We start from the raw sequence: 20,337 nt of genomic DNA on the forward strand, positions 1-20,337 counted from the left end.
AAAAAGGATGCGATTCCGTAGCCTACATAACGACGAAATATATGAGCGATGCCAAGACCGTCTGGTCGTGGATAAAATCTGGCTCAACAGGTTGCGGTGGGCGGGTCACTTAATCCGTAGGGATGAGGATGATCCAACACGAAAAGTCTATAAGGGCAATATCAATGGTAGAAAAAGAAGACAAGGCAGACTCTGCCTGAGATTGAGCCAGGGCATAGGTCAAGACGCCAGGCAGCTTTTAGGGGTATCGAATTGGTGGATCTTGGCGGAAAACCGGAGTGTCTGGAGTTTCTTACTAAGACAGACCTAGACCGGATACTTGTTGTTGCGCCGTTGATGATGATGATGAGACCTCCAACCGATTGTTGATTATTTTCCGAGCCTAAGAGTTGCTCATTCCAATTCAGGATGCTTCGCTCCCAACAAAAAAATATAAACGGTACATCGTTCATGACTCCTCAAGTACCAAGCCCAGATGTAATTTATAGAACTGTGAAGAGAAAACCATCCAGCACATAACATCTACGTGCAAGATGTTGGGCAATACCTAATGTGCCACAACTCCGTCTGCTCACAATCAAACCCTTGCGTTGATGAACAACTTAGTAGTGATGCAAATGTAGTCGTACCTTTGGACCGGCATATTATTGAAAAATAGAAAAAAAATCAAGAACTACGGCCCTTTGGCGGATGAAAGGAAGCAGTCGTGGAGACTACAAAAAATCGATATAATCTCAACGCTTGGTATAAGGAGAGCATTCTACATAGAAATGCCAAAAGCTGGCACCCTCTATTATATTCCAAAGAGTCATGTCTGGAATAGTCTAGCCTAGTGGGCTCTACTCTAGATTTGTATGGTTTTTTATTTAACACCTATACTTATGTCTCTGCAGCTGAAAACCACCGGCGCACTGCCTGAAGTGTTTGCAACAATCGTGGCAACAATGGGGACAACAATACATTTTCGCACATACTTTGCGTTGAAACCCATCAGCGCTATGATGCCGGCCTTTGGATATTGCCGTCGGTTTGTCGCCCCTCGCTCCATTTAGACGGAAAGGGGGTTCGTGGACTTTTTTTTAACTATATATATTATGACACCATAAACACGTCTGCAAAATTTCAACATTTTCTATAAAACACGGCTGAGGGGATGACCATGGAGGATTCAACTCTTTTATAGTCAGTGCAGGCTTAGGACTGTCAGGGCTACTTAAGACATCGGTCACAACTAAACGGTGCAGCTTCCGAAGTTGTAATACGCAAGTCCACTCACCAATCTCACAAGGAACACTACCACAATATGGGCGTATCCTAGCCACCATAAAACTCCAACAAGGGGACCAACTACAGCGAAAACCGGTCGGAATTAAATCCCCTAGACAGCCTCCTAGAGTATATGTTCTCAAAGTGCCCTCCTGACTATCAGATAACTTCCGGTTAGACTTTGTGACAGGAGTCACTTCGGGGGGAAGGGGGGGAGAGGGATGGAAGGTATTCCCCAGGTGAATGCACAAGACGCTTCCGTAAGATAACATTTTAATATAAGTACATGGAATATGCAAACCAAGAATCTAATAGAATATTTATTGTGCCATGAACCTAAACTACCATTAAAACACTTTACAATTTAAGCAGAAGCCTTTTTCTTCCAGGAGTTGACTGGGGCAATGTATCCAGCAGCGATGGGAGACACAGTTGGACCAGCATATCCGAGTTGAGCCGAATAATCATCTGGACTAGCAGCAATTCCTGGAGCACCATAGGCAAGTGGCTTAACGAAGGAAGCAGAATAAGCTGACACGGGGGTAGCGGTCACAGTAGGAACAGAATAAGCCACTGGTTTAATAAATGCTCCCGGATAAGCGGCAGCCGGAGCAGCAGTAACAACTGGAGCAGGGTATCCATTGAATGCTGGAGCGACAAAGCCAGCTGAGGCAGTACCGATGACAGCAAGAACCAAAAGGATGAACTTCATTTTGCTTAAATTTAGAACTTTCTTTCTGGATGAAATGGTCTTGAATGATAGTTTCACACATGACAATTCGATATTTATAGCTAGAGGCCAACAGTTAAACTTGGCAAAAACCACTTTTTCTGCTCCAGATGTTACACTTAATCCGTTCTAATTTATGGTAAATATTTATTCTTTTAAGTGACTTTAATGGTCTATTCCCTAATAACAGATTCTAATGAGATGCAACCGAACAGAGAATAAAAACCATAGAAAAGGTGGCAACTATTAAAAAAATGCCTCTTCCCGAAACTCCATAAACCTATCTCCATATATGTATATCACACCAACTTTAAATTGTGTCGATATTCCTTAATTAATATCCAAGATAACGGATATTAATTAAGGAATGAATCAGATACAAAATATTTGGAAGTGCAAAATTTTTCCTAAAAAGTTTCAATCAATCAAAAGTATCTTTTTGTCGTTTAGATTTCGGAGTTATAATATATAACAAAGATTTAAATCAATGACCTAACTTGTTGCAACTGAATAAATCTTCATCTATTTATAACAATCATATATGCCAGAAAAGATAAATCAGTTGAATTCCGACATGCATATAAAGAAGTAAGTATGGAAATGAATAGAACAGTCGTTTGACCGAGAATAATGGGGACAGAGGCTTTTGACCGTGCATACTGCGTCATACTGCTGAAGTGCGTCCCCACGACTGGTGACTAATCAGCAAAAGTATTTTAACGAAGACTAGAAAAGCAAGAACTATTTTTTAGAGTACAATCTATTCGCTATCAAACTCGCATTCTAATTATTCCGTCCACTGATACCTGTCCCCTACACTAATGTACCCTTTATTCAATATGTCCGGTCGGAACACTTAACCAATGCACCATAGAAGAATAAAGGACAAGTAAGAGTGAAGATAACTTGAATTAAATGTAAACACTAAAATAGTAACTTAACTACCAGCTTTGATGCTGTCTTAGCTTTTCTCCTTCATTGACTTCTTTAAAAATATTTTGCACAAAATCCAGCTGATTTAACGAAGGTCCCTAATTTAATAATGACATACAAAAGTCTATTTTTGTTTCCTTTTTTCATAGCCGTTCGCTTATGTTTTCAAAGCCCATAACAGCAGGTTTCATTTTTTCGCTGACTAAGAAACCTACTCCGAGCACGTAGTTTACTGGATGGCCACTATAATATATGGTGTAGCGGCTCTTCTCCAGGAAACCGGTCCCTGTGCAGCGGTCTGTACAGGGAACGCACGTTCCATGAGAAAATGCGCAAATCGTTCTTCCTTTGTCGTTGCCGGGTTCGTCGTTGTGTAATCCGTCCAGTCCGAGGCTCCTGTTGTGGCTTCGTAACAAGTTGTTTTCCGTGTAGGATTGTCAGCCCTACCCAACCCCGAACCTGGAGCACCAGTTGGTATAATTTGTTCCGTTTTTAGGCGAACGGCTAGGCACTCTGCACTTGCGAGGCAAATTTAGAAATGTAAGCCTCATTAACGTTCACACCCCTACAGAGGAGACTGCAGAGTCGGAGAAGGATACCTTCTACGAGGCAGTAAAACGAACCCTCGAAGCCTGTCCCAGATATGATATCAACATCATACTTGGGGATTTTAACAGTCAAGTAGGGAAGGAGTCCATATTCAGGCTCCCATCCATCCATCCAATTAACAGTGTCACACGAAATGGTTGTGGGAAGTACCTGGTTTGCGCGGAAAGCGGTCCACAAACATACATGGACCTCTTCAAACGGGACCACTTTCAAACAAATTGACCACGTGTTGATTGAACACCGCCACCTCTCAGCCTTGATGAATGTCAGAACATATAGGGAGCCAATATAGCCTCGGATCACTATCTCGTTAGCATGGTGATTCGAGCTCGAATAACAACACCACCCAGAGTACCCTCTGACAATCAGGTGAGAGTTAACACTGGTGCCATTCATAACACAGTCCTCGACTACACCTATAAGAGGGAAATGGATGCCGCAATAACCGCAGTCAACAGAGGTCCTGGAGATGAAGCATCAACAAATGATCTTCACAACCACCTGAAGAACGTTATCATTGATACGGCCACAAAGATACTTGGCCACAGTCGCAAAAAAAGTCGGGACGGCTGGTTTGACGATGAATGTAAGCTAGCAATGGAACGGAAGAATGCTACATACCGAGTAATGTTGCATTCTCAAAGAACGCAGGCACCCGCATAGACTTATCACGAACTCCGTCGAGCGGAGAAGCAACTTCACAGACGGAAAAAAAAAGCCTCGGAGAACCAATAAGTCTGTGAACTCGAAAAGTTCAGGGAGCAACCGCACCAGGCGCGGAAGTTTTACCAACAAGTCAGCAGGATAAAGCCTTATACACCTCGATGCGCATCCTGCCGAGACAAAGAGGGAAATCTGATTTCGGACAGAATGGGCATATTGGAGCAATGTGTAAAACACTGTAAAACTTACCCACATTATCATTGCTTACTACGTACTATTTTCTCCCATATACTGTACATTCATATGTACCTAAAAGTACAGGCCTACTAAGCATATGTAAATTTTGTATAAATTAGGAAACATGAATTTAGAAATATATAGTTCGTCAGAATTATCAAAGCTGAACACGACGTGCTTAAATCTTGTGGAGTTTAAGCAATTGCTGCTCCCAAAGTTGGTTGGCCTGGAGTTTGGCACTCTAGCTGTTCCGACTTTCCATAAACTCGTATAAAGAGAAGGCAAGATAAAGAGGCTAGGATCGGAGGGGGCACAAATACGACCCTTGGGAACTATCATTGGACTGGTAACATCACAAATGGGTTGAGTACTTTGATGATGAACAACCAGAACATCGACGAGTTGGAGGTCCTGCCAACTGAAGACGACGAACAAATACTGCCCCCACCAAGTATAGGAGAAACAGTCCATGCAATTCATCGGCTTAAAAATAATAAGTCGCCAGGAGCCGATGGAATTACAGCCGTTACACCAAGTGGTTCATCAACTTGTGCTCAAGGTATGGGACAGCAGTTGCACCATCTTTTCATCGACTTTAAAGCCGCCTATGACAGCATAGACAGGGTAAAACTGTACACGTCCATGGCAGAATTCGGTATCCCGACGAAATTAATAACACTGACTAGGCTAACTCTGACCAATGTGCGAGGCCAGATAAAAGCAGGATGATCACTCTCAAGACCATTCAACATCAACAACGGTCTACGACAAGGGGATGCCCTATCATGCGTCCTCTTTAACTTGGCCTTCGAAAAAGTGATCCGCGAGGGGTAAATGCAGGTGAGAGGTGAGAGGTAAATGCAAGAGGTATGGTCCTCTTTAAGTCCACCCAACTACTGGCCTATGCTGGCGATATCAACATCATGGGAAGAACCACCCGAGACGTACAAACTGCCTTCATCCAGATCGAGCAGGCGGCGCGAGATCTTGGGTTGCACATTAATAAAAGTAAGACGAAGTACATGGTGGCAACGTTAGCGCCAAAACCAAAACCAAAAGGACGAACAACATCGAATCGCACTGGTCATACGAAAACAATGAAGATAGGGAGACGATAACTTCGAGACCGTTGATAATTTTTCCTATCTAGGGTCGAAAATCACAACCGATAACAACTACTATAATGAAATCCGCGCACGGTTGTTGTCAGCCAACAGAGCCTATTTCAGCTTACAAAAACTGTTCCGCTCGAAACGTCTCACCATAGGGTCAAAGCTCTTACTGTACAAGACTATGATCTTGCCAGTCCTCATGTATTCCTCGGAAACTTGGGTTCTTAGCAAGCAAAAATTGCGAACTCTTGGCCGCGTTCGAGAGAAGAATCCTCCGAAGAATTTTTGGCTCCCTACATGAGGATGGCCGTTTTTTTTTTTGTTAACACATTCAATTTATTTTCTCTCTTTGTTTTGGTTACACATAGCTTATGACTAAACTTAACACTAGACTTATCTCTAACAGCTTAACTTTACCTAGAGACTAACATTTGGCTTAATAAGGTAATTCTAACTTATCTTAGGACTTATGCTATAGAGGGAAAAATCAGGAAAAACCCCTCTTATGTTGTTGTTTGTACGGTGGCATTATTGTAGTACTTGAATGGATGGAGGAAAGATACATATAGGGGACGGTGGGCGATGGAATAAACGAGGCCAGGGCGATGTCTATTGTATGGGCGGTTGAATATGATCAGCTTACCGTCGCCGTAGCTGCTATTTTGAGAGGAAAGAGTTAGGAGATCTGAAGGGAGGGGATGGTGGCGGTATGAGGGGTTCGTGTTATCGCTGCGTACGTGGGAGTAAAACTGGATGGGGTTATTTTCATGGGTTTGGCATTTGATGAGGAATTTGGTTAGTAAGGAGGATCTGATCTACGCGGGAGCACTTTATCTCGTCATAGACAGCTTGGTTGGAGAGGAGATTGGACTGGGAAAGGGACGGGCGGAAGAACCTCCTTTCACGTACCCGAAGACGCTCCATTTAAATTGATTAAGGGACGGATCAGCTGCTTATAGTAGTAGAGCTGCTTATAGTAGTAGAGTTTGTCTTTGGGGAGGATGGCGGAGTCTTTCTTGAGGATGGGCCATAGGGTTTTTAGTCCTGCTAGGGTCTTTGAAATGATGGAATTTACCTGAGGCACGAGTGATAGGCGAGTATTAAGGGTTATTCCCAGGTATTTAGTGGATTGGACGGAGGGAATGGTGGATGTTCCGATTTTGATCGTGAGGTTGCGGGTGTTGGCTGGTATCTTGCGGGTAAAGGTGGCTCTACCGCGGGAGACAATGGCTTCACATTTGATAGGGTTGAGTAGAAGTTTCCAGGATAGGAGGAATTTGTTGAGGGTTAGGATTGTGGTATTGATGCGGTTTTGGGCGGATTGTATGCTCCGGGAAAAGGTGTAGAGGATAAAGTGGTCAGCGTATTGAATGGTTTTGACACCTTGGTGGGAGTTTGTAGGCTGTTGGAGTGGGATATCGGCGGGTATAGGGAGAATAGGGTTGCTGACAAAACTCAGCCTTGGGGGATGCCTGCAGGTGGACTGTACGGGTCGGATAGGGTAGCGTGGATAGGGACTAGGGATTGGCGATCGGACAGGTAATTAAGGATATGTTTGCATAGCTGAGGGTGGAATTGGAAAGTGTGGAAGAGTTTGTAGGTGAGGCCTTTGTGCCAGACCGCGTCGAAGACTTTCTAAGGACAGATGATTCCATAGTCTACATAACCGTCCGGTCGTGGATAAAATGCGGCTCAATAAGTTGCGGTGGGCGTGTCACTTAATCCATATGGATGAGGATGATAATAATAATAATCGTTGGTGAAACAATATTGGATCAGGGCCTTGCAGTGAGTTAGAGCACTTCATTCAGGACCGAGGCAGACCCTACCTGAGATGGAGTGATGGCGTAAGTCAGGACGCAAGGCACCTTTTAGGGATATCGAATTGGTGGACCTTCGTGCAAAACCGGGATGTCTGGAGTTCCTTATTAAGGCAGGCATAGACCGGATACCGGTTTTTGCGCCGCTGATGATGATGCACATGGTATTTTAGCATGTCAATTATAACGTTCGATGAGAGTTCACTGCGTCAGGTTTCAGGCTCATTAAAGAAGTTTCGGTTTCATAATAGCAAAATTATTTAGTATTATAGTTATAATTTACAGAAATTTGAAGTAATTCTCACAATTAACCACCTCAAAGCAGTTGTCTTGACGGCACTGGTAATTTTGAACGATTGACCGATTAATAAATGAATAACAACGCCCCAAGCTGAAGTTTCCCACCATAAAGAAATGAAAATGTATTCTTGCTTCGGTCTGTTATGTGCAAGAATCTGCTTTGAGATGCATCAGCAACTATTTTCCAGTCAAGTCTATTTCCATATAATCGCGATAAGTACAGACTCCACAGCTCTGCTTTGTAGGCAACTTGCATGAGGTCAGATTCCTAAACATACATACATACCATGACTATGAATTTGCAAGGTAATTGGTGAGCCAGAAAAGAAACACTCAAATTAGCGTAGATAATAAATACTTTTCTTCATAAGTTACAAGAGTTGATCTTACTTAACTAAAGGAATTATGCTCTTATCATCGATCATCCCATTCTCGATCAAAAACCCTTCCAGATCCGAAGGATAGAACTCATCGCTCAACTCGTCCGTCAACCTGACAAAGTTGCCAATGACCTGATTCCCTCTGTAGACCAATATGGCAGGCAGTCCCTTCGTCTTGAATGCAAGACTCGTCCCAGCCGCTGTACTGCAAATTTTACAAAACTTTATATGCTTGTGCTCGGCCGCAAGAGTATCCAAGCAGCTATTCAAAGTCTTGCACCCAGGGATGTTGTTCTCATAGATGTGAATGATGACCGTGACCTGCGCGGCTTCCTTCTCCACTTCATTAAGGAACTGATCGCCCGACGTGAGATTTAAGACTTTTCCAAACTGCTTTTGCTGCTGGCCGTATATTTTCATCATCTCCTGGATACGTTGTTTTTGGAATTGTTGAAGTACTTCGTCATCCAACAGTTCGGCCAGCTCCTTTTCGAGTTCTTCATTTTTCTTCCGCTCCTCGTCCTCCCGCGCGCTGTTGGCCGTCATACTGCACTTTTTGGCCAATTCGATACGTTGCCTCTCATTCTCCTCGCGCTGTTGTGCTTCGAGTTGTTTGAATAGTTGCCAGTCTTGGACGACTCCTTTTGGGCCTGTGTTCTGTGCATTTCCATTCCACTGGGTGACTTTCGATGGGTCGATAGTGGGAGCGGCCGACACCTGCTTGACCTGGCTTGATTTCCCAGCGCTTTCTTCACTATCACTATCGGCGTTGTCCTCTCCTTCGCTGCTACTGCAGTAGTATTCCAGCTTTTCACCAAGGATTTTATCTTCTAGAGTAGCCATGGCGAGGAATCGATTTTCAATTAAATGTTTACAAAATGTTGATTGCGAAGTGTCAAACGTCAATCACAGAACATATGGCGGCCTGCCATATTTCAGGTAAGATGTGGAACTTATTGTGGGACTTAACTTAACAATGAAGGCGGAAATATCACTTTTTTTTTTCATTATTTTACTTTTCCTAATAACTTTTATTCTTTCGAATATATTGAAATAACTCTTTTACAAATTACTAAATGAATTTATTCCCATTGATATCCAAATGAACAGATAGTTTTTGATACCTCCTACTATCCACCCTGATTATGCTGCAAATGAGAGTTCCTTGAGAAAAAACCAAACATTCGACTTTCAAACCGAACTTCGCTATCATTTGAACAACATTAAATGTGATGATAATGAAAGTGAAACGCAGTCTCACTAAAAAAATATAATGTGAACAACACGATAATAGCAAATTACACGAGAGAGAGGGGGCAAATCCCTACATAAGGCTAAATTCAATCTTAGAATGATCAACGGTGAAAAACTGGTTACAAATTATGTCAGATTTACGAGGTACCAAATCATTAACAATGCTTCGGATAGAGACTAACCTCACGATCTTTGGCTATTGAAAACGGTCGGGCTAACGCCGTAGTCTTCTTCGGATACGGATTGATTTGGGGACCACAATCAGAGCCCTGCTGAAACGGCACCGGTTTATACTGAGTGCAGGCTCAGCATCCGTACCGGTGGGTGCAAAGCTTATCTAAAGCTACCGTAAGGTATGCAGCGCAAGCCCACGACATGCTCTGCCGTAATATGAGCACAACCTCCATGAAACTCCACCAACCGTAAATAACCGGTCCGAAAACACATACCCCAGGAATTCTACTGAGACATATGAACTCGGGGGCTATCCCAGTTCCCATCATCATCATCATCATCACCAATTCGATATCCCTAAAAGCTGTCTGGCGTCCTGACCCACGCCATCGCTCCATCTTAGGCAGGGTCTGCCTCGTCTTCTTTTTCTACCATAGATATTGCCCTTATAGACTTTCCGGGTGGGATCATCCTCATCCATACGGATTAAGTGACCCGCCCACCGTAACCTATTGAGCCGGATTTTATCCACAACCGGACGGTCATGGTATCGCTCATAGATTTCGTCATTGTGTAGGCCACGGAATCGTCCATCCTCATGTAGGCGGCCAAAAATTCTTCGGAGGATTCTTCTCTCGAACGCGGCCAAGAGTTCGCAATTTTTCTTGCTAAGAACCCAAGTTTCCGAGGAATACATGAGGACTGGCAAGATCATAGTCTTTTACAGTAAGAGCTTTGACCCTATGGTGAGACGTTTCGAACGGAACAGTCTTTGTAAGCTGAAATATGCTCTGTTGGCTGACAACAACCGTGCGCGGATTTCATCATCGTAGTTGTTATCGGTTGTGATTTTTGACCCTAGATAGGAGAAATTGTCAACGGTCTCAAAGTTGTATTCTCCTATCCTTATTCTTCTTCGTGTTTGTGTTTGACCAGTGCGGTTTGATGTTGTTGGTTGATTCGTCTTCGGTGCTGACGTTGCCACCATATATTTTGTCTTGCCTTCATTGATGTGCAGTCCAAGATCTCGCGCCGCCTGCTCGATCTGGATGAAGGCAGTTTGTACATCTCGGGTCGTTCTTCCCATGATGTCGATCCCAGTTCCCATGATACCAGATAATCTCTGATGAGATTTTGTAGCCGAAGTCACTTCGGATCAATCCCATGCGGACCCGGGTCTGATCGCGAGAGCTAGACTGGAGCATCATCGATGGATGGATGGATCGAAATTATAACTACAACGTAGTCTAACGGAGTAAAACCGCCGATCTTGAAGGTCTCCCTCTGGAACTCTTCCGTGCACAGTACGTCTAATAAGTAGTAAGCACACTCCATGGACCGGACTTGCGAATGTATTGGGGAAACTTATCCGTACACATGATAGGCACTAAACCAATTGTAGATACTGCTAGATGTTAGGGCTTATGATGTGTACAGATAAGCTTCCCTAATAAATACGCAAGTCCAGGAGCATTGAGTGTGGGCGCTGCCTATTAGATATACCATACTGTGCTTCCGTGTAGTTCCTCCAGTCTCTGCAAGGTTGCCACTTCCACTTATTTGTAAATGCTGAAGAACTCAGACCTTTCTCAGTGAGTGGAAGAGGAGATTTCTATAATGGGTACCAGCCGTGAGTGTGACAACTGCGTGCTTCCTACTATCTTAAAGCTATTAGCTAACATCATCCTGGAATGCATCAAGGAGCACGTCGAAAGTCTGATCTACAATGAGCAGGGTAGTGTCCGTTCTGGATTCTCCTATGCCTTTCAGATCAGTGTGCGGAGTTTCGATCACCGCTCCAGCTGTCCTTTGCCGATTCCGAGAAAGCTTTCGATAGAGTGAATAGGGAGTATATCTGGAATGCTCCAGGCAGGACAGGCATTCCGAAGAAACTAACAACTATTGGTGCGGCATATGACTGCACATTTTACATGTTGCATCAACGTAAAATTTCGGTGGAATTTGAAGCACAAAGCGATGTTTCCCAAGATTGCATTCAGTTATCGGTGAGGTCCTCAATGCTGCCTTGACTGGAGGACGTTAATGGACCATGCCGTCTTTACTTTAACAACTCGACTACTTTGATGATATTTCTTTCTCTAATCTTGAACTTTGTCCAAGTGTCTTTAGATTTTATTTTTTATCGTTGTATGATCAATGTACTCCGGCCTGCGAAAACCTCCATTGAATTGACTTAATGTACAGGTCAGGGACCGGTATATAGATGTGTTGACTAAAAGACGGAAATAACAATGGTCACCCATTAGAAACAGCCACAACACCAATCTTCCACATCTTTCACACTATCCCAGAGTGGCCGAAAGACGACGCAGAGCAAAAGAAAAGGAGTCCAGACCTCTCGACAAGGCCTGAAGAGAGCTAAAACTATTTCATCGAATCGATAACAATGGTGCATAGGCGTGGTGAATGCGCTATGCTTCATCTACGAGATCCTATCTATCGACACGTTGGCCCGCCTACTCGATGCAGCACATCCTGAAAAATTCATTCATTCATTCATTCCAAATAGATGTACCCGTTCCGGTTAATGACAATGGAGTGTAAGGGATCGAGAATTACATATTTTTCAACATGGAAGACCTAGAAGAGGCAATAATAATAATAATAATCGTTGGCGCAACAATCCATATTGGATCAAGGCCTTGAAGGGTATTAGACCACTTCATTCAAGACCGTAACGGTACACTATAGGATTATAATACCCTATAGGAGGCAATGTGGTCAGCATTGCGCTCGCCTGAGATTATTACCCTGATTTGACCCAGGTACTTATTCACAGATGAGTCGACTGGTATCCGACGTCAAATCACGATACAAATCTCACTGCCACCAGTGATCATGATTTCGGCAGCATCCTAGAGAGAAAATCCGAACCCAGGATGAAAATTATGCGGGGAATGGTGCCCGGGGTGGAAATTATGCGGATCTGCACGCGTAATATCCCTCTTTTTCATTGAATTTTCAATTCCAAGGAAGCTCCGGACCAAGGGGGAAACCTCCCCTTTCCAGCCCCGTCCCGTCAGTTTTGGGTTTCAGCTTTGTGCTGGAAGAATCCAAGAAGTCGTGTTTACTGAAAAAGAAAATCGATCAGCGAGATGGTTAGAGAGTCGACATCAACTGTTAAGTACTTTGGATTAACGCTCGAATTGGACATGAGCTTCTTCGAGTAAATTAAACCAGCAAAAGCACGACGTGAGTTTTGCCCTCAAATAGGCTGAAAACAAATATTGCGGGTCTTACTTTCGAGTTCACACGGATTCCTTTTGGTGTTTGCAAAGCTGCGCAAACTTTTCAGAGGCTCATCCACTCTGTCCTGCGAAACCTTAACTTCTGTTTCGTGTACTTGTTTTGTGTACTCTCATCTCGCATGCACTTTTCAACGTCGCCTTGAGGCCAGTCTTGCTTAACGTTGAAAAGTTCAAATTCCTTCAACAGCAGGTAAAGATTTTCCCCTGAGGAAATCCAACCGGATCCAGACAAGGTTCAAGCCATCATAGACTTCCCACAACCTAAAACAGTCGAAGATCTGCGAAAGGTTTTTGGGCATGTTAAACCTCTATCGTCGTTTCCTGCCGCAATGCCTTCTTGTCTGGACCCAAGGCTAATCACTGACACGTGATAGTGTGGTCTACAGAGGCCATCCAGGCTTTTGAGCTAACCAGACGACAGCTGGCTGACGCTACGCTCATTTCCTCAAACAGATGCACCCATAACTGTATTCGTCGGCAGACATTGCAGTAGGGGCTGCCCTTCATCGGAAGGTGATCCAAATCTGGCAGTCGTTGAGCTTCTTTTCCAGGAAATTTAAAACAACAGAACTACAGCACCTATGATCGCAAGCTATTAGCCGTGTACAGGGCAATAAAGTAATTTCGATACTTCCTAGAAGGCAGACCGTGTTTACGGACCACAAGCCTCTTACCTTTGCTTTTAAGCAGAAGCCCAGCAAAGCATCCCATCGCCAACTCCGACACCTGAGCTTCATAAACCAGCTAACTTCAGACGGAGCGAAATTAGGGGACGGCAAGGATAATGTAGTTGCAGACGTTTTGCCAAAGACTACAACCGTTGATAATTTCTCCTATCTACGGTCGAAAACCACAACCGATAACAGCTACGACGATGAAATCCGCGCACGGTTGTTGGCAGCCAACAGAGCCTATTTCAGCTTACAAAAACTAATTCGCTCGAAACGTCTCACCATAGGGTCAAAACTCTTACTATACAAGATGATCTTGACAGTCCTCATTCCTTGGAGACTTCCCTTCTTAGCAAGAAAAATTGCGAACTCTTGGCCGCGTTCGAGAGAAGAATCATCCGGAGAATTTTTGGCGCCTTACATGAGGATGGATTATTCCGTAGACTACATAACGACGAAATCTATGACCGTCTGGTTGTTGATAAAATCCGGCTCAATAGGTTACGGTGGGCGGGTCACTTAAGCCGTATGGATGAGGATGATCCAGCCCGACAAGTCTATAACGGCAATATCTATGGTAGAAGAAGACGAGGCAGACCTTGCCTGAAATGAAACAGTGGCGTAGGCCTGGACGCCAGGCAGCTTTTAGGGATATCGAATTTGTGGACCTCGGCGCAAAACCGGGATGTCTGGAGTTCCTTATTAAGGCAGGCCTAGACCGAATACCGGTTGTTGCGCCGTTGATGATGATGATGGTGGTCAATTTTTCGGCAATCGCCGAGGAACAGAAGGATGACGCAGTGCTTCGGAGCCTCAGGGACAACTCCAAATACAAATTTCCAGAGTTTCCTCTTTCCGGTTCAACCTCCGAAATAGTCTGCGAAATCTCTGAAAAGGGACCTAAGTCATATATTCCGAGTGCTTTTCGCAAGGAAGTATTCCATGCAGTACACGATCTTACGCACCCAAGCATTCGGATAACGAATTGGTTTGTCACTAATCAATATTTCTGACGATCAATGATTAAGGATGTTAACTCCTGGGCCAGACAGTGCATCACGTGCCAGAGCACGCACGTAAAGAGGTAGGTTCATTCCCTCGATCTACAAAGCGTTTTCACACAATCCACATCGACATTATTGGCCTCTTGCGAGATAGATTCGCATGGCTTCAAGTATTGCCTCACAATCATCGATAGGCTCACGCGGTGGATTGAAGCAATACCTCTGGCCGACATTTCCACACAATTGTGCGCCGAGCCACTTTATCGTGAATGGCTCCTATGCTTTGGAGTTCCGGCCGAAGTCATTACTGACCAGGGAATGCAGTTCGAGTCTACCCTGTTATCGGAGTTGGGCAAACTCCTGGGCGTCAAACGCTGACATAGGACACTCAAGGCCGCTATGACGGCACACGATGACTCCTTGTGATCCCATTCATGCCTTTCGTTTTACTTGGCCACTGGGCTTTTGTGTTTGCTCTGGGACACCGTGACAGTGGGGTAACAGCTACGAAGCCGGCAAAGCAATCGTGGAAGTAAGTTTTGAGAGGAAAAAGTTGAATTGAGATTTGAGAATTTTTGAATTGAAAATAAATGAAGATTTGTAATTATGTTTTAGGCTTATGATGAAGAATTAATAAATGTTAAGAAATTGTTAAAAATAACTTAATGCGTTTAGCCGCAAGTTTATTAATCACACGGCGTAATACTATCTTTTATCGGTCTCAGTAATCTATTCCTTAAATGTCCATGGCATAAAAGCATCCATTAATAGTAATGTCCTAGCCGGCATGACTCGAAGCATATGGGTAAGCTTCCAAGTCTTATATTCAATTATTTTGGTAGTTCTCCATGTTTTTTATCACCCCCATTCAAATTTCCATGCTGAAAACGTACCGGGTACTTTCCGCAAGTCATAGCTAAGGGAGAATTTTAACCATCATATCCATGCATTCACGGCGTGTTTCAACTACCATTTTCTTGTCAAGAAAGTTTCAATTCAAAATTATAAATACTTATTCTCATTTTTAAGAAGTAATCTGTATCGCGTTTGACAGCTGCTCTATCATGTTTGTCAACTGATTTATTGTTATGCGACTATACATTTCTCAATAACTAAGTCTCGTGCAACCACGCAATAGGTTGCCAGTTTTCATTTGAAGTGAGCTTACTGCACACCTCCGGAAATACAAGGATTGAAAATTTTTCTATCAAAATTTGCACCAAATCTTCCGTTTCAGACTTCGGTAACGCAGCAGTATCCCAATCCTATTAACAAGGTAAAAGGTTGATTTCTCCGGAGTTACATCCAAATGTTACTGCAAAGAGATGATCGAATCCTTCTGATATTTTACCAGGATTTGGACTCCATGACCGCTCTTCGCTACAATCTATTTCTGCTATTTATCAACTTCCGCATTCCTTTATTTGAAACAACAAAATTTTTCCGGATAAAGGCTATTATTTCACATTTATGATAGTAAATTAACTTTGCAGAATGCTCTAATTCCACTGGAATCAGTGAATAGTAAATTTTCTTCCAATGTGTATATCTCCGTAATCAAAAGCCATTCATTTGTTTAGCCGGCACAGCTATTATCAGCAGCTTATCAGCTTCATAGAAAAAACTGCATGACCAAGCATGAACTAGATAGTGAAGTCAAAAGTCTGTCCGATTGCGGCACTAATCAACCGCTTATAGATTATGCTGAGATAGCCGTTGCCTTAAGGAGGTTTAATCTCTCAGCTACTGCGCTGATTCCGGACCTAGAGACGGGGAGTAATGAACCGAAACGCCAATCCCTTTGTACACGATATATCTTGTATTAAACAGGACATTGAGTACAAATAATCAATAACATAAATACCATTTTCTTGCTTTGTTTCACATTAAAACTAAGTAACTCAAAATACGAAATGATTAGGGCGAAAGTAAAGGTAAACCCGCTACTAGCACAGAACACTGCGTTCCCAATAATAATGCCGGACAAATTATACGAAAACTATAACTGAAACGTGTTGGGTATGTAATTAATATTCCAGGATAATGTTGCGAGATGAACTTGGTTCCCTCGCGTCCCCTTCGTTTCCTCGCTATCTTCCTCCTCTCTCTAAACAACAGTTATAATTTGAGATTGTTCTACTGAACTTTTTGGATCCTCCGCGTCCTTATTATTGGTATGAGTCGGCGCTATATCCCTCGCCGACCTCTCCTGGGGCAGTGTCTGTGCGGCTAATTGTCACTTGGCGTCGTTCACTCGCTGGTAGCGGGGTTTATTGTGTGTGAATGGTAGATATCTATATTTAATCATGTGCTGGAAGAGGAAGGAGAAACAGAGGTGAGAGTGCGGAAGGATGAGCCACTCGGGGTGGGCCACTTACCATTATTTGCCGCTTCATTGTTATGCAGAAGAGTGTGATAAAATACATGACTAAGATTGGCCAGAACACCGGAACGTCGAAAACTTCAAAGAAAGTGCATATTAAGCCGATCACAGTACTTTTGACGACAGCATACCAGAATTTGAACTCAGGGAGACGACGAATGAACGGTCGGAACTCTTCGTTCGCCTTTGTGGGTAGTTCGGGCCCGCCTTCATCTGCTGAGTACAATTTTAAAGAGGAAGTGTTAGCACAGAAATGGGAGGTGATGGATTTTATTGGGTCTAAAAACATATATGGTCTGCAGGGCGGAGGGTAGAAACTGCAGCGAATAAACAGTGGAAGTTTCTCTCCACAGAACACGGAGGAGGAGGACTTATCGATTCACAAGTTTTGGAGTGAGACAAGCAAAGACTTTCGCGCTGAAAGCAACTCAAACAATATCCTGGAGGACTGACCTCGTTACTTCAAGATGCCAAATTAAGAGCACTCAGCTCATGCAAGGCATATTAAAAACTTCTCATAGCCTCCAAATTCCATCGATAAAAACCCACTGGAGCAAGTGCGCGTTTCACAATTAACAGAAAATTGCCATAATCGAATTACATCTGAACGAATCCCGCTCGCGACGAGCCGTCCGCCGCCTGACTCATATCTCAGCCCTCCTCCGACAAAACACAAATCACTCGTCCGCACAGAAACTCCAACTCACCATCGAAATCAAGGGCCGGGTCTATCTTGGGTGTTAGAAATGCTATAAACAAATTTAGGTGGTAGATGCCCAGCGCGTACGTAACGATGTACCATCCTTGGTAGATGAATATCCGCAAGAGAAAGACCAGTATGAGGACGACGGCCGCAACCCATCGGAATTTCGTGTGCGGTGTCAGTCGGTCCAGGAACGACTGGTACGTCTGCAACCGGAAGAAGAGCAAAATTAAAACATAAACACAAGAACGAGCCAATTTAGCGGCCATTTATGCACGGGTCGGTGGTCCGGGCCCGCGTGACAAGCGCCGCTCAACACCGGCCCCCGTCACTCGGCCCGCACCAGCACAAACACGGCAATTCCGAACGTACTTGCGATAATCGGATGAAATATTTCGATACGCCGCCACTCGAGCTGGTAGTTTCCTCGTTCATCATTCTCGCGATTTGCTTCTGCCGTGACTGCTAATTTTTCTATATGTTACATTAACTGTAGATAGGTTTGTAAATACTTAATAAAAAAAGGTGCACTACTGCAATATCGTTTGCCTCATTATTTTTCCATTCGATTTTGTCATCACAAAAATCTGTTCAACTCAGTTACAAATTCTACTCCACGTCATGTCACTGACATTACTGATATGAAGTTTTGCGCGAATGGTAGAGGTAAATATTGGAGTGCTGCCATCTTATCGGAGCAAAGGTGGGCCGGTGACGTTGTCGCGGATGATTCTCATGGCATTCTATGGAAATTGAATTATTTTGTTGATTAATAATTCCACTACTTTAATTTCAAATTGAGTTTTAATGTTACGTAAATTATTGCTTTTTCTCTGCCAAATAAAATCTTTTTGGAAACGAATACAAAACGTTCAATCCGTTGAATGATAAAATGTCCATTGTGAACACGTATTGGTTGATTTCAACCGGAAGTGAGTTAGGCTAACTTCCGACCGTTAAGAATTATTCTATCTTTAATTCAGGTTTACAGAGGAAAACAAATTTGTTAGTACTTCTACTTAATGGTATTTATTCACCGATTATCAAAAAATGACCTTCGTGTCCGACGAATGGAGTTAAAACGTGACTCTTTTACGGGGCGTGGTAGCTTGCACGATTTTCTCTTCTCGCGGAACATTGCCTCCAGTCAGGGTTGTGTTCCGTGTGGCGCAGATCCAGAGGACTGGATCTATGTCCTCTGTGTCTGTCCAGCGTGCTGTGACATCCGTAATCTAGACGGCTTGGAGTTCGATGATTCCTGGAGCTGGTGAATTCCACCTTTGCTCCTCTTTTCTCTGCGGCAATGTTGATAACCGTCTTTTCCTTCTGTTCTTCTTATCGATTGTCTGATTGTTCCATTTCCTTTCTCAGACTGGGATATGCTTTCTTGATTAGGGATTTGGTTTGTAGTGCTTTTAGTGTACAATTTTGTAGTTCTCATGAGCGTTTTAGTCTGAATCCGAATTGCTCCTCCGGGATGATTTTCCTTCCTGGAAGGGTGTCTTTAAGGCTGGAGTGGAAGACTTTTTCGGCAATCTTTGCCATAGTTGGCAAGGAGGCCATAAAAAGGGAGATATCACACAGTGCAACAATTATAGAGGTATCACGTTGCTGAGTACCATCTAAAAGATATTCTCCGTTATCTTGCCAGCCCGGATAGCCCCATACGCCCAGAAAATCATTGGCCCATACCAAAGAGCCTTCACTCCATGCAAATCAGCAACAGATCAGATTTTCTCTGTTTGGCAAGCGATAGAAAAACTGTTGGAATATGGACACCAGTTGCACCATCTTTTCATCGACTTTAAAGCCGTCTATAATAGAATAGCGAGGGTAAAATTGTACACGGCCATGAGAGAATTCGGTATTCCGACGAAACTGATAAGACTGACTAGGCTGACCCTGACCAATGTGGGAAGCCAGATAAAAGCAGCAGGATCACTCTCAAGACCATTCGACATTAAAAACGGTCTAAGACAAGGGGATGCCCTATCATGCGTCCTTTTTAACCTGGCCGTCGAGAAAGTGTTCCGTGATGCTGAGGTAAATGCAAGAGGTACGATTCTCTTTAAGACTACCCAACTACTGGCCTATGCTGACGATATCGACATCATGAGAAGAACCACCCGAGACGTAGAAACTGCCTTCATCCAGATCGGGCAAGCGGCGCAAGATCTTGGGCTGCACATTAATGAAGGCAAGGCAAAGTATATGGTGACAACGTCAGCACCAAAAACCAACCAACCAACAACATCAAACCGCACTGGTCAAACGGGAAGAATAAAGATAGGAGACTACAACTTTGTGACCGTTAATAATTTCTCCTATCTAGGGTCGAAAATCACACAGCTACGATGATGAAATCCGCACACGGTTGTTGTCACCCAGCAGAGCATATTTCAGCTTACAAAAACTGTTTCGCTCGAAACGTTTCACCATAGGGTCAAAGCTCTTACTGCACATGACAATGATCTTGCCAGTCCTCATGTATTCCTCGGAAACTTGGGTTCTTAGCAAGAAAAATTGCGAACTCTTGGCCACGTTTGAGAGAAGAATCGTCTGAAGAATGTTTGGCCCCCTACATGAGGATGGGCGATTCCGTAGCCTACACAATGACGAAATCTATGAGCGATACCATGACCGTCCGGTTGTGGATGAAATCCGGCTCAATAGGTTACGGTGGGCAGCTTGCTTAATCCGTATGGCTGAGGATGATCCAGCCCGGAAAGTCTATAAAGGCAATATCTATGGTAGGAAAAGAAGACGCGGCAGACTCTACCTGGGATGGAGCCAGATAGCTTTTAGGGATATCGAATTGGTGGACCTCGA

General features: G+C 43.7%; 3 protein-coding genes across 4 annotated transcripts; all 3 read right to left on the reverse strand.

Moving 5' to 3' along the window:
* Positions 1-1,630: 1,630 nt before the first annotated feature.
* Positions 1,631-1,978, reverse strand: LOC119647724 (cuticle protein 12.5-like). Its single transcript, XM_038048818.1, has one exon. The coding sequence runs from the start codon at positions 1,976-1,978 to the stop codon at positions 1,631-1,633; it is 348 nt and encodes a 115-aa protein (XP_037904746.1).
* A 6,030-nt stretch (positions 1,979-8,008) lies between these two features.
* LOC119648142 (phosducin-like protein) lies at positions 8,009-8,971 on the reverse strand. The gene has a single exon (XM_038049689.1). It carries the CDS (start codon positions 8,891-8,893, stop codon positions 8,057-8,059), a length of 837 nt encoding a protein of 278 aa, XP_037905617.1. The 5' UTR covers positions 8,894-8,971; the 3' UTR covers positions 8,009-8,056.
* Positions 8,972-16,221: 7,250 nt separating this feature from the next.
* On the reverse strand, positions 16,222-18,157 carry LOC119649640 (protein RER1). 2 transcript variants are annotated; one of them, XM_038051893.1, is made up of 4 exons: positions 17,881-18,157; positions 17,513-17,714; positions 16,801-17,018; positions 16,222-16,733 (listed from the first exon to the last, which is right to left on the reverse strand). In XM_038051893.1, the coding sequence occupies exons 1-4, from the start codon at positions 17,944-17,946 to the stop codon at positions 16,659-16,661; spliced, it is 561 nt and encodes a 186-aa protein (XP_037907821.1). In that variant the 5' UTR covers positions 17,947-18,157; the 3' UTR covers positions 16,222-16,658. The 2 variants fall into 2 exon arrangements, with proteins under 2 accessions (XP_037907821.1, XP_037907820.1); XM_038051892.1 differs by having other exon boundaries at positions 16,234-16,733; positions 16,801-17,021; positions 17,881-18,154.
* Between the last annotated feature and the right edge of the window lie 2,180 nt (positions 18,158-20,337).

This window comes from Hermetia illucens, chromosome 2, assembly GCF_905115235.1.
Source record: "Hermetia illucens chromosome 2, iHerIll2.2.curated.20191125, whole genome shotgun sequence".
Lineage (NCBI taxonomy): Eukaryota > Metazoa > Arthropoda > Insecta > Diptera > Stratiomyidae > Hermetia > Hermetia illucens.